This window comes from Hyperolius riggenbachi, chromosome 1 (genome assembly GCF_040937935.1).
Source record: "Hyperolius riggenbachi isolate aHypRig1 chromosome 1, aHypRig1.pri, whole genome shotgun sequence".
NCBI lineage: Eukaryota > Metazoa > Chordata > Amphibia > Anura > Hyperoliidae > Hyperolius > Hyperolius riggenbachi.
The window spans coordinates 670698825-670711813 of record NC_090646.1 but is presented as its reverse complement, the minus strand read 5'-3'; the positions used below and the strand labels follow the sequence as shown (position 1 = coordinate 670711813).

Genomic DNA, 12989 nt, shown 5'->3' with positions numbered 1-12989 from the left:
CTCTGGTAGCTGCTCCCCTGTGCTGAACGCAGTTGGGCTAGCGCGGGGTTTGTCTAGCCGACACGCTATTTCCTCACTTCCTGCTCAACGGAGAGGGAAGTCTCGCGGGATTTGCCGAAACTGTCCCTGATTGGCCGGCAGAGCGGAACGGCTTTCCGGAAAGGAAGGATAGTTTAAAAAGACGCCAGAGCGGGTACAGCCCTTGCTGGCTGCGGTACCGCTCTGGTCGGAGGTGACAGTGGACGGTGGAACGTTCCAGGGATCCAGTGCGACACTTCAGCAACACAGGTAGTGGAATTTCTTCAGTTTTTTATTAAGTGTATATGCTTATGATATGCTATATGTGTTTAGGATGGATGGTCAGGAGACCCACAATGCATCAGCATCAGCATCTCAGGAGAGGTAATGAGAGGTTTTTCAGACTCTCCATCTAAGTTTATTCACAGGGTGTTTTATATATTATAGCTTTTCAGCACAGGGGTCAGTGGGACTTCTATTTAAAAGAGTGCGCTATCTCCCTTTTCAAGGCGGACTTTCTTAGTGGAAACATATCTTTTTTGTGTCTCCGCAGTCCGCGAGGAGGAGAGAAGAGGAGAGAGGTGTCTAAAGGTCACCATTCCTCATCGAGATCCAGATCACGCTCAAAATCAAAAAGGAACAAGTCCACCAGAGAGGCCTCCTACGATGCAAGCTCATCGAAAAGGAAATCCCCTGGAAAGCGTGTGGAAAAGTCTCGCAGAGATGACAATTATTCGCCTAAAAGGCGATCATCTAGACAACGTTCTCCTATTAGGAGGCGTTCCTCGGATCGCTATTGCTCCAGTGGCTACTATAGATCACGCAGGAGCAGATCTCCAGATCTCCAAGACGAGATCACCGATCAGGGAAAGGAAATTCTCCCAGGAGATATTCGCCAGGCTATGACTATGAATACAGGCATAGGAGACGTTCTTACGGCAGGAGTAAATCTCCTAGACCATTGCCTAGGGAGGCCCACAGATTTGATCAAACAGCAAAAACGTTATGTTGGTCATGTGGTCAACCAGCTCTTCCGGACAAGATGGTCTGTGAAGCTTGTTTCACAGAATTAGGCAGGGACAAAGACTCTGAAAACCAGCAAGTCATGTCCTTCATCCAACAGGCAGTACAAGAGACATTTGAGAAGCTGGCGGCTAATCAGCCGGTGCCCTCTACATCTCAGGCACATTAGGAAGAGTCTACACCAGCCTCAGGCCTACCGCCTATGGGATTCGATTTTGCTCTAGTGCCCGCCTTTGTCTCAGCAATCAAGGCAGCAATAGCATGGGAGGAAGAAAAGGAAGTTTCTCAAGAACCAGACAAGTACTACCCGCATCTAGACAAACAACCGACCAATTTTCCCTTTATGAAAGTGATAAAAGATATATTTTTGAAAGAATGGAGTAAAGTGGATCAGAAGACTTCATTATCAAACAGATTTGCAAAACTTTACCCGTTAAGCCAGGAAGATTCAAAAATTATGGACTCTGCCCCCATAATAGATGCGTCAATTATGAGACTGGCTCGTCATGTTACTCTTCCCATGGACGATGCAGTGTCTTTTTCTAATCCTTTAGATAGGAAAATAGATACTGATATTAAAAAGGCGTTTCTGGCTGCAGGAGCGGCCTGCAGGCCGGCGGTAGCCTTAACTTCTCTTGCCAAAGCTATAAAAGTCTGGGTGGATAACATCGAAGTCGCACTCAACTCAGACACAGATAAAGCTGAAATTATCAAAGCCTTAGATGAGTTAAAACTGGCCAGTGACTTTATAGGAGAAGCTGCCATAGACACTATCAGATCGTCATCCAGAGCCATGTTACATAATGTTACGGCAAAGAGAGTTCTATGGTTAAAACCTTGGTCTGCAGACCAATCTTCCAGGAATAACTGGTGTAGAATACCGTTTGACGGTAAACATCTCTTCGGGTCAGAAATGGACAACGCCATTGCTAAAGTCACTGGAGGAAAATCGGGACTTTTGCCCCAAGACAGAAAACCCAGGACAACCCGTCAACAGCCAAACAAACCACAGTCTTCTTCCAGGTTTCAACAGGCTCGTACATACAAACCAGGGAAGCCATTTAATAGAAATTGGAAAGGGACACAGGCGTCCTTTCTTAAGTCTGGAAAGCCCAAACCAAATCCAGGAGCAAGTCAGAACTCAAAACCCTTCTGAAGGTGCGACCGCCCAGACAGAGCCAGTAGGAGCAAGATTGCACTCTTTCTGGAAAGTCTGGGTGGATACAGTGGAAGATGGCTGGGTACTCAAGACTTTACAAAGAGGTCATTCGTGGAAATTCAAAAGGTCTCCTCCCAGATCAAGATTTCTGGAAACTCGGCTACCTCCGAATTTGGTAAAGTGTCAGATCCTATTAGACTACGTGAATTCTCTGGTCCAATGCAGGGCCATAGTTCCAGTCCCACGCCAAAAAGAATCAACAGGAATTTATTCTCCATTGTTCTTGGTCCCAAAGTCATCGGGGGGATGGAGACCGGTGTTAGATCTAAAATTCCTAAACAGTCACATAAAGACACGACGATTCAGGATGGAGTCATTACAGACTATCATAAAAGTCGTGAGGGTGAACGATTGGATGGCAACGTTGGATCTATCAGATGCATACCTCCATATTCCAATCAAGAAAAGCTTTCAGAAATACTTAAGGTTTGCGATCAACGGCATACACTGGCAATTCCAAAGTCTCCCTTTCGGAATTTCAACAGCACCCAGAACATTCACAAAGATTCTTCTCCCAGTCATTGCCTCCCTCAGACAGAAGGGCCTAAGGGTCTTCCATTATCTGGACGACATACTGCTTGTCAATCAAGATCGAGAAGTGCTGTTACATCACCAAAAAATATTGTTACAAGAACTGCAGAGACTGGGATGGTTAATAAATTTCCCAAAAAGCCAGTTAACCCCATCTCAAGACATGATCTTCTTAGGGGCCAGATTCATAACCAATCAAAGCAAGATCTGTCTGCCGTGCCAGAAAGTAATATCCATTCAGCGGAAGGTAGCATCAATATTATGTCACCAGTACATATCATCCAGAACGTGCCTGAGCCTGTTGGGGACGTTCTCATCAACAATCCCAATGGTGAAATGGGCCCACTGGAATTTGAGAACTTTTCAAATCTTTTTTCTCAACCATTGGAACAAAAGGAGTATGTCACAGATGTTCAAACTACCTCTAGAAGTGAAAATCTCCCTGCATTGGTGGAAACAGGAAAAGAACTTGAGGAACTGTCTTCAGATCCAGCAGGCAATCCCTATCGTAATAACGACAGACGCAAGTCTAGCAGGTTGGGGGGCGCATTGTCAGGACTTTTGTGTGCAGCAGAAATGGAGGATCCCTTGTGCTCAGGAACCCTCCAACATTCTGGAACTCAGGGCAGCATTCTTGGCTCTGAAGTCTTTTCAGCACTTAATTCTAGGGAAATCAGTATTATTACAGATAGACAATGTGTCGGCAGTAGCTTACATAAGAAGACAAGGGGGAACGAGGAGTCGAGCACTTCTTCAGGAATCAATTCACATAATGTCTTGGGCACAAAAGCATCTAGATCATCTGACAGCAATTCATCTCCCAGGGCCACAGAATATACTAGCAGATCGCCTGAGCAGACAGTTTGCCGATCCCAACGAATGGGGTCTGAACAGCGACATATTCAACCTAATTGTGCAGAAGTGGGGCCTTCCACAGGTGGACCTGTGTGCTTCAGCAGAGAACTCGAAGTTGCCGAGATACTTATCCCGCTATTACCAGCCGACAGCGGAGGCAACAGACTGCCTAACAGCACAGTGGAATTTCCAGCTGGGGTATGCATTCCCTCCTTTCCCACTAATCTTGAGACTACTACAAAGACTGATACTAGAGTCATGCTCGATCATCCTTATTGCGCCGTTCTGGCCTCGAAGGCCTTGGTTCACTCTCCTATCAGAGTTGAGTCTGGAAGATCCATTCAAACTACCCCAGGTTCCGAACCTTCTTTGTCAAGGTCAACTACTATATCCGAACGTCAACAGTCTCAATTTGACGGCCTGGAGATTGAGAGGCAAAAGTTTCTAGCATTGGGTTGCTCTGAAGAGGTCACGTCTACCTTGCTAAAAGCCAGGAAGATTTCCACAAACTCTACGTACCATAGAATCTGGGGGAAATTTGCAAACTTTGCATCTGTAAAGAAATTTGACTTTCTTGCTCCCAAAGTACAGTACATTCTAGCCTTCCTTCAAACAGGAGTTGATCTACAATTACGGTAAGCCTTTCTGCCATAAAGGTTCAAGTCTCAGCGCTTTCGGCCTTGACGAGTCATAAATGGGCTTTGAATCCATTAATCATCCAGTTCATACAAGCAGTACAAAAACTGAGACCACCTAGGAAACCATTTTTCCCACAATGGGATCTATGTGTGGTCTTGGAAGTTTTATCCAATCCACCGTTTCACCCAGTAGAGTCAGCATCTCTGTTGAATACTACACTGAAAACTGTATTTCTAGTGGCAATTGCCTCAGCGAAAAGAGTATCAGACTTACAAGCCCTAGGCTGCTCAGAGAATTTTCTTCAGTTTTATCCTGATAGAGTTGTTCTCAGGCCTGTACTTCAGCATATACCTAAGGTGGCATCGTCTTTCCACATAAATCAGGAGTTAACCTTACCAACATTCATCTCAGACGAACAGTGTCATCCCCTGGATGTGGGTAGAAGCATAAAAGCCTATATGAACAGCACAAGCACCTTCAGATCATCAGATCGCTTGTTTATAAACATTCAAGGTCCAAACAAAGGTAGTGCAGTTACTTCCAGGACATTAGCTAACTGGCTAGTTAAGCTAATACAGTTGTGTTACAAAACAAGAGGCTTGCAAGTACCATCCGAGATTCATGCACATTCCACTAGAGGCATGGCAGCCTCTTGGGCATCTTTTGCAAAAGTTTCATTGGACACTATTTGTAAAGCAGCCAGTTGGTCATCATCGCATACTTTTCTCAAACACTACCATGTTAACCCTGCAGCTCTTACTACTTTAAAGTTTGGTGAATCAGTTTTGTCTGTGGTAAAGAAAGAAATTACGTTTCGATTTGCATTTACCCTCCCTCTCTGTCTGATTTTGTAGATCCCATCAGTATGCCGCCATTTCTTTCCAGGAAACAGGAAAATTGAATACTTACCTTCCGGTAATTTTCCTTTCCTGGAATAGAAGATGGCGGCATATGAACCCACCCTCTCGTCCATTCGCGGACTGATTTTCATGAGAATGGCGGGGGGGCGGGCTCTTTTAATTTATAAAATGATCTGTCCAATGGGGGTCAGGGGGCGGATTTATACAATGATGATGGCCAGCCTCCCTGCTTGCTGCACACTATTTTGGCAGTTGGACAGAGCAACTGCCATTCACTAAGTGCTTTTACAAATAAAGAAAACCCTGAGAATCCCCCCCCCCCCCACCCCTTTGAGAAGATGGGCTAGCCCAAAACCTGTCGGTAATGTCAGATTTCTACTACCTACTGTAAGTGACAGCAACATAGGAGAAAAGTCATTTATGGCTCATTTTACTCTTATTTGTTTGTGTTCTAAATTTTAAGATTTTCGCAACAATTCCTCTTTAACCACTTCGCCACTGAGGGGTTTTACCCCCTGACCACCAGAGCAATTTTCACCTTTCAGCGCTCCTTCCATTCATTCGTCTATAACTTTATTATTACTTATCGCAATGAAATGAACTATATCTTGTTTTTTTCGCCACCAATTAGGCTTTCTTTAGGTGGGACATTATGCCAAGAATTATTTTTTTCTAAATGTGTTTTAATGGGAAAATAGGAAAAATGTGGGGAAAAAAATAATTATTTTTCAGTTTTTGGCCATTATAGTTTTTAAATAATGCATGCTACTGTAATTAAAACCCATGAAACGTATTTGCCCTTTTGTCCCGGTTATAAAACCATTTAAATTATGTCCCTATCACAATGTTTGGCGCCAATATTTTATTTGGAAATAAAGGTGCATTTTTTTCAGTTTTGCGTCCATCCCTAATTACAAGCCCATAGTTTATAAAGTAACAGTGTTATACCCTCTTGACATAAATATTTAAAAAGTTCAGTCCCTAAGGTAACTATTTATGTATTTTTTTTAATTGTAAATTTTTTATTTTTTTTTTAATTACAAAAAAAAAAAAATGGGGAGTGTGGGAGGTAATGAGTTAATTTTATGTGTAAAAGTCATTTATTTGTATGTGAAAAATGTGTAGGGTGTAGTTTACTATTTGGCCACAAGATGGCCACAGTAACTTTTTGTTTTAATGCGACCTCCAAGCTTCCTTCCGGAAGCTTGGAGGAAGAATAAGGAGGCTGGACACATGAGTTTTTTCTCACAATGATCGCGCTGCCCATAGGAGAGCAGCGGATCATTGCGGGGCTTAGATCAACGAACGGGAATGGATTTTCCCGTTCATTGATCTCTGGGCGAGCGGGCGGCGGCGGTTTTACTAGCGGCGGGCGGCGTGTTTACGAGCGGGAGCGCGGGCAGCGTCGGGAACGCGGAAAGTACGTGTTTCTCCGTCTCTGGTTTTTAAAGGATGGAAAAAGGGGCGGAGAAATACGTACGCGCGGGGGTAAAGTGGTTAAAGGAGTTATCAGCCAAATTTATGAAAATTAGGTTTACTCACCTGGGGCTCTCTCCAGCCCCTTGCAGCCGAATGTTCCACGTCGACCGCTCCACTCTCCGCCACCGTCGCGGGCTCCCCGCACGCTCCAGAGACCAACCGCGGGGTCGGCCTTACTGCACCTGCGAAGCGCCGCTGTCAATCATGGCCACGCCGCAGAAATACTGTGCCTGCACATTGCTCCGTGGCCCATGTGGCCGTGATTGACAGCGTTCCAAGGAGAACTAATCATATGCTTTTTTCCTTACATGGGGCTTCTTCCAGCCCCTAGAAGCGTCTGTCCCCCTCGCTGCAGCTGCGGGGCTTTTCCAGCGTCTCGCAGTCAGACTGTAGTGGTTGGGGCATGCGCCCCCCCCATGATCGCGCTAACGTCGCTGGGAGTGTTACGCACATGTGCCGTAGTACTGAATAGAATCCTCTGGGTCGCTGCCACATGGGTAGGGATGGTCCTTAGAGATGCAGATGGGTAGGGATGGTCCTTAGAGATGCAGATGGGTAGGGATGGTCCTTAGAGATGCAGATGGGTAGAGATGGTCCTTAGGGCTCTTTCACACTAGAGGCTGCGGTAGAAAAGGCTGAAAGTCAGCCTTTTGCTTAACGCCAATACATAGCGTTTTCAAAGCGTTTTCAAAGCCTTTTGAAAGAGTTTTACAGCCCATATGAAAACGTCCTTTTTTTTTTTCTTCTATAAAAATAAGTGAACAAGATAGCTGTAAAACGCTTTGAAAAGGCTTTGAAAACGCTGAAGTTGGCGTTTTCCATTGACTATCATTGAAACGCCAACAGCCAACTTCGGCTGTTAACAGCCCTGAAAAAGCTCCTGGGAGCGTTGAAACGCAACGCTCCAAAACGCCGAGTTAGATGTGAAAGGTAAAATGAAAGTCTATGGACTTTCTTTTACCTAGCAAAACGCCAACTTCAGCCGTGGCGTTAAAACGCCGAAAAATCCCTCTGGTGTGAAAGGGCCCTTAGAGATGCAAATTGTGAGCTAATGAGTTGATAATTATGAGCTGAATCAGAATTATGCAAATTTCTGTGCAAAATTATGCAGCTTAAAAATGGACCAATTGACAGAAGCCAAGGTGGAATTCTATAGGTTCATTTTCAAGCTACATGATTCTGCATTAACTCTTACTGGGCATCCCTGCAGATGGGTATATAAAGGGATTTCTGATCTGCAGTGTCAGGAGGCTCTAATGAAAGCTACTAGAATACTGTATATAACTGACTGCTGGATCTGAGGCTCACTGAATGTCGCACAATCCCGTTTCTGTGGCCGGAGCTCTTCTTTAATTCTCTCCCTCCTCTGCTTCCTGCTGCAGGTGAACCCCGACTACGAGGGGACATTTGTGTTTGAGAATGATTTTCCTGCGTTGCAGCCGGATGCTCCGGAGCCAGGTGAGTCCCGGTCATCGGAGACACCAGACCTGATGGACCAAAACTGGCTATTGATGGCATAGAAAATAAGCCCCTGTGTATCTGGACATGTATGAGAAAGATGACATCACTGAGCGGGGGCCAGTCACTGCTATAATCTGATATGACACCGACACAAGGAAAGGCAATACAGTATAGTCCCAGTTATCCAGAACTCAACTAACCAGAAGTATCAACCCAACAGAACGTATCGCAGGCACAACTGTGATGAAGGTCAGCTTTTCAGGGGCTTTTCACACTGGTGTTATTCGGCATTTTACCACAGCCTAACGCTCAAGGATGGGCTCACGAGAAATTGTTAATTAAAATGAGCCTTAATTGCTGCAGCTGTGTGGCTGGATGATAAGGAGTTATTTACCCATAATTCCGCCGTCCTGCCTGCGCTCCAAACAGCTTGCACACGTTGCAAGCCGCATCACGAGCACTTCCTCCTTCCGGCTTGAAGGAGGAAGTGCGCATAGTGAGGCTTGCAACGTGTCCAATAGAACGCGTGCAGGCAGGATGGTGGAATTATGGGTAAATAACCCTTCATCATCCAGCTGCAGCAATTAAGGCTCATTTTAATTAAGAACTTCTCTAGGGCAATGAAAGTCTATGGTTTACTATATTCCTGACAAGGTACCGACAAGACAGAAGCTGTCACTTCCATGCCTAGAAATGATCTCTTTCAGGCAACAAAATAAAATAAATAACAGCCTGGTTATTATTGTTTTGCACTGCACATACACATGTTTATCTCATCTTGTCACATCACCACGGGGAGACACTTTTTAAAGAGACTCTGTAACAACAAAAACCTCCCCTGGGGGGTACTCACCTCGGGTGGGGGAAGCCTCCGGATCCTAATGAGGCTTCCCACGCCATCCTCTGTCCCACGGGGGTCTCGCTGCAGCCCTCCGAACAGCCGGCGACAGAGCCGACTGTAGCTTCAATATTTACCTTTGCTGGCTACAGCGGGGGCGCTGTGGCGACTTTCGGCACGGAAATAGACGGAAATACCCGATCTCCGTCGGGTCCGCTCTACTGCGCAGGCGCCGGAAACTTGCGCCTGCGCAGTAGAGCAGACCCAATGGCGATCGGGTATTTCCGCCTACTTCGGAGCCGACAGCCGTCAGAGCGCCTGCGCAGGAGCCAGGAAGGTAAATATTACGTCACCGCTGCACGGAGGGCTGCAGCGAGACCCCTGACGGATGGAGGACGGCGTGGGAAGCCTCATTAGGATCCGGAGGCTTCCCCCACCCGAGGTGAGTACCCCCCAGGGGACGTTTTGTCGTTACAGTTCCTCTTTAAAGTGTACCAGAGACGTTATAATTAAAAAATTTGAAACTTACCCGTGGCTGTCCCTCGCCATCCTCCCTCGGTCCGCCCTTCAGCCGCAATCAGCCCTGGTAACTGGCTCAGTCACGTCATTCAGTGCCTTCTGCGCATGTGCAGAAGACCCCGACTGAGCCAGTTACCGGGGCTGATTGCGGCTGAACGGCAGACCGCAGGAGGACGGCGAGTGACAGCCACGGGTAAGTATCCAAGCTAGTGATGTAATATGGCATATGTGGTATCCTTTTAATCCGATTAAGCTAAATAATATATCTTGAGGTGTTTTATAACTGTGGCATTTGTAAAATTGTCACTTGAAAATTTAGGAAGTGTGAAAAATGAATGTGTATTTTCTACATTTACGCCTTATTTTCCCCTGGAAAATACCTAAAAAAAAAATTGAAACATTCTTGGAAAAAATGTTTTTTTCTGCTGCTGGGGAAGTATGCCTTCCCTAGCCTGGCAGGCTGTGCAGAGCGACGCAGGGAGTTACCTGCCCAGATGCTGGATTGGCTTCTCCACCTGCGGGGCTGCACTCCCGACATCTTCTTCTGAGACCCGATCACATGATATGACATGTGATCAGAACCCAGAAGATGGTGTCAGCATTGCAGTGACGCCCGGTGGTAGAAGATGGGCGATGGAAGGGTCCCTTCCATCGCCGGGCAGCTCTGCAGTGCTGAGGCTCGTATTCGATCACATGTCATATGGTAGTGTAGTGCCGCGGGTGGAGGAGAGGAGATTCCAATGCAGCCGTTCAGACAGGTTACTATGACAACTCCATGCAACCGCTCTGCATGGCTGCATTAGGCAACATAATGAGGTCAGCCGGCTGAGGATGTCCTGTGTTATCTCAACGAGAACGCAGACTGGGCTACTAAAGGTTTAATAGTCAGGCACTGCTCGCGAATGTGCAGGGGTGGTCCAGGGCTGTGGCAGCACTCCGCCTCTACTGCTCTCCTCTGAAGCTTAGACAACCTATATGACCCGGGCAGCAGCTGCATTAGATTGGCCTATTACCAATCTGCATCAGTTTGCATTCACTTTAAAATATGAACATACCCGGGGCTCGGGATTTGCAGATCCCCGACTGCAGCCATTACTGGTAAGCGGGGATGAGCGAGCGACAAGCAAGTTGCCCCTTCCATAAAACTGAACCGACCTGTTAGTGGGCAGAGCTTCGGCAGAGAGGGACGACTCATGATAGTGCTGCAGAGTGGCGAGAGGTGGCAAGGTAGGTGAGTTTTCCCTCTCTGCCATAGCCAAAAGCATGGGGGGGGGGATTTTTTGGTACTTGTGTATTGTTATTATACCGTCTGCTGATATTGTCAGCCTCCTGTTAAAATTCTATTTTACCCCTCTGGAGATGGGGAGGGGGGGGGGGAGCTTCAAATCTTGGCTGGTGCTTGTACCGGGTCTGGACTCTCGAGCCTTTGTGCTGTCCCGTTCCGGAGTTAGAGGTTGTTAAAGGAGGGGTGATCCGATGTCACCAGGGGAGTAAAAAGAATATTAATAGGAAAGGGACAAAATCAGTAGATGGTATAATGCACGTAATTACCAATGGTTTTTTTCCAGTATGAATTCTGATGCGCATTTATGGGTAACACAGTTGTATCCTCTCCTCCAGGCCCCGCGGACCACCCTCTGCTCCAAGCAACATCTGCCCGTGGGGTTTGGTAATAATTTTTTTTCCTAGATATGTTTTTGTTTTCTTCTGTAATAAACTGTGTGGAGGGCTGGAGCAGTGCACAGACACTCCATGGAATTGGAATGCCTGCTGATGTGAAGCAGAACTCACAGAGAGACATGTGATCGCTTTCTAAGATGATGATTGGCTGGTCACCATCATGTGTTGCTTCTGTTTGCTCTGCAGTCTAAAACAGGAAGTGGACAGAGCAAATCAAAGCCTTACAAATCACCTGATCATTGATCACGTGACTTCTCCAGGAATTCTGATTCAAACAAACAAATCCGGTCATTTTGTTACACTTTGATTTAGAAGTATAAATATTTTATTAGCCGGTTTTCATCCAACTTATATATAGAGTCCAAACAAGCGGTTTTGTTCCAGCATCAGTAGCTGTTATTGAGACTGACCCTTATTTCCTATTGTTTTTTCAGTGTTGGTGTACCCTGTAAAACAGAAATAATCTTGAGAACATAAACTCTATTTATGAAAAATTAGGGGGCAGAAGTCTGCTGTGCTGGGTTAGCAGGGTTGCATTAAAGGACAACTGAAGGGAGAAGAATATGGAGGCTGCCATATTTATTTCCTGTTAAACAATACCAGTTGCCTGGCAGCCCTGCTGGTCTAATTGGCTGCAGTAGTTTCTGATTCACACCAGAGACAAGCATGCAGCTAATCTTGTCAGATCTAACAATAATGTCAGAAACACCTCATCTGCTGCATGCTTGTTCAGGGGCTATGGCTAGAAGTATTAGAAGCAGAGAATCAGCAGGACAGCCAGGCAACTGGTATTGCTTAAATATGGCAGCCTCCATATCTCTCTCACCTCAGCTGTACTATAAGGCTGGTAAGCTAGATGTGCAATATTAAGCACATAGGAGGCAATGAGGGATTGGGGCTCAATCGGGACTTGCAGACCCTGAGGCCGTGCAGGCTAGCAACGTGTTCTGTTGCTATGCAGGGGGTGAGGGGCAGACAGTGGTCAGGAAGTGATGTCACGAGGCAGGCGGGGTAAGTGAGGAGAATAATGCTCTCGGGCTGAGTTGATCCTCCCAGCCGATCACTGGCCGGGGCATTGGTGGGCATCACGGGTCGCTGTACAAATGCTAGATTCGCGGCAGAGACATTTTGTTGGGTAAATATATCCTCAATCGCATGACCAATTTTTACCCAGATTTCAGCAATTCACTATGTAGTCTGATATGTCCCAGGTGTATACACTCTTTCATAAATCCAGTCCAGTTTTGCAGGATGACTTATGTTCTCCAGCCCAGAGCACTTTTAATCTATCAGGCCTGGTGGGTTGTGGCACATTGTGGTGCATACATTAAGCTTCTGTTACAGTAATGTTGGCATTGATGGCTGCTCCATCACTGATGAGTCTCCTCCCCCCACAGTCAGGTGATGTGCTTCCACCCCTGGTCTGACATCACCCTGCCTCTGATGACCAACCAGGAGGTCCGGGCTGTGATCGACAAGTGGGCGGAGATAAGCAGCGATTTGGGGGCCACTTACCCCTGGGTTCAGGTGAGTGATGGTTCTGCTTTGTTTACAGGTAAAGGTACCAAGGAGTGTGCAGGACAGATATGGATGGGTTCTGTGATCTGCATTTAGTAAAAAAAAAAAAAGTATTGTCATTATCAAGGAAAATGAGGCAGTCAGACAGTCACATTAAGCCCTACATCCTGGAAACTCAATAGAAGGCAAAACATGTTTATCTGTCTGTAGAAATGCTGCTGATATGGTTTTAGTGCTACAAAGTTCAAAGGGTCATTACTTTTGTTTGCTTTGCAGCAGAATGAAGCAAAGGTTATCAGTCTGTCATGGCTGTTGTTCAGAATTCAGATCTTAAACTTAAAATCTAAAT

The 12989-nt window shown here is 46.1% G+C and overlaps 1 protein-coding gene across 2 annotated transcripts in view; it reads left to right on the top strand.

Annotated features, from left to right (window-relative positions):
- GALT (galactose-1-phosphate uridylyltransferase) overlaps window positions 1-12989 on the top strand; it is a 35808-nt gene that overhangs the window by 3089 nt on the left and 19730 nt on the right. For both annotated transcript variants that reach the window (XM_068272408.1, XM_068272411.1), the window contains exons 3-5: window positions 8007-8082; window positions 11063-11111; window positions 12520-12649. In XM_068272408.1, coding sequence (XP_068128509.1) covers window positions 8007-8082; window positions 11063-11111; window positions 12520-12649 — 255 coding nt within the window. The remainder of the gene's footprint in view (window positions 1-8006; window positions 8083-11062; window positions 11112-12519; window positions 12650-12989) is intronic.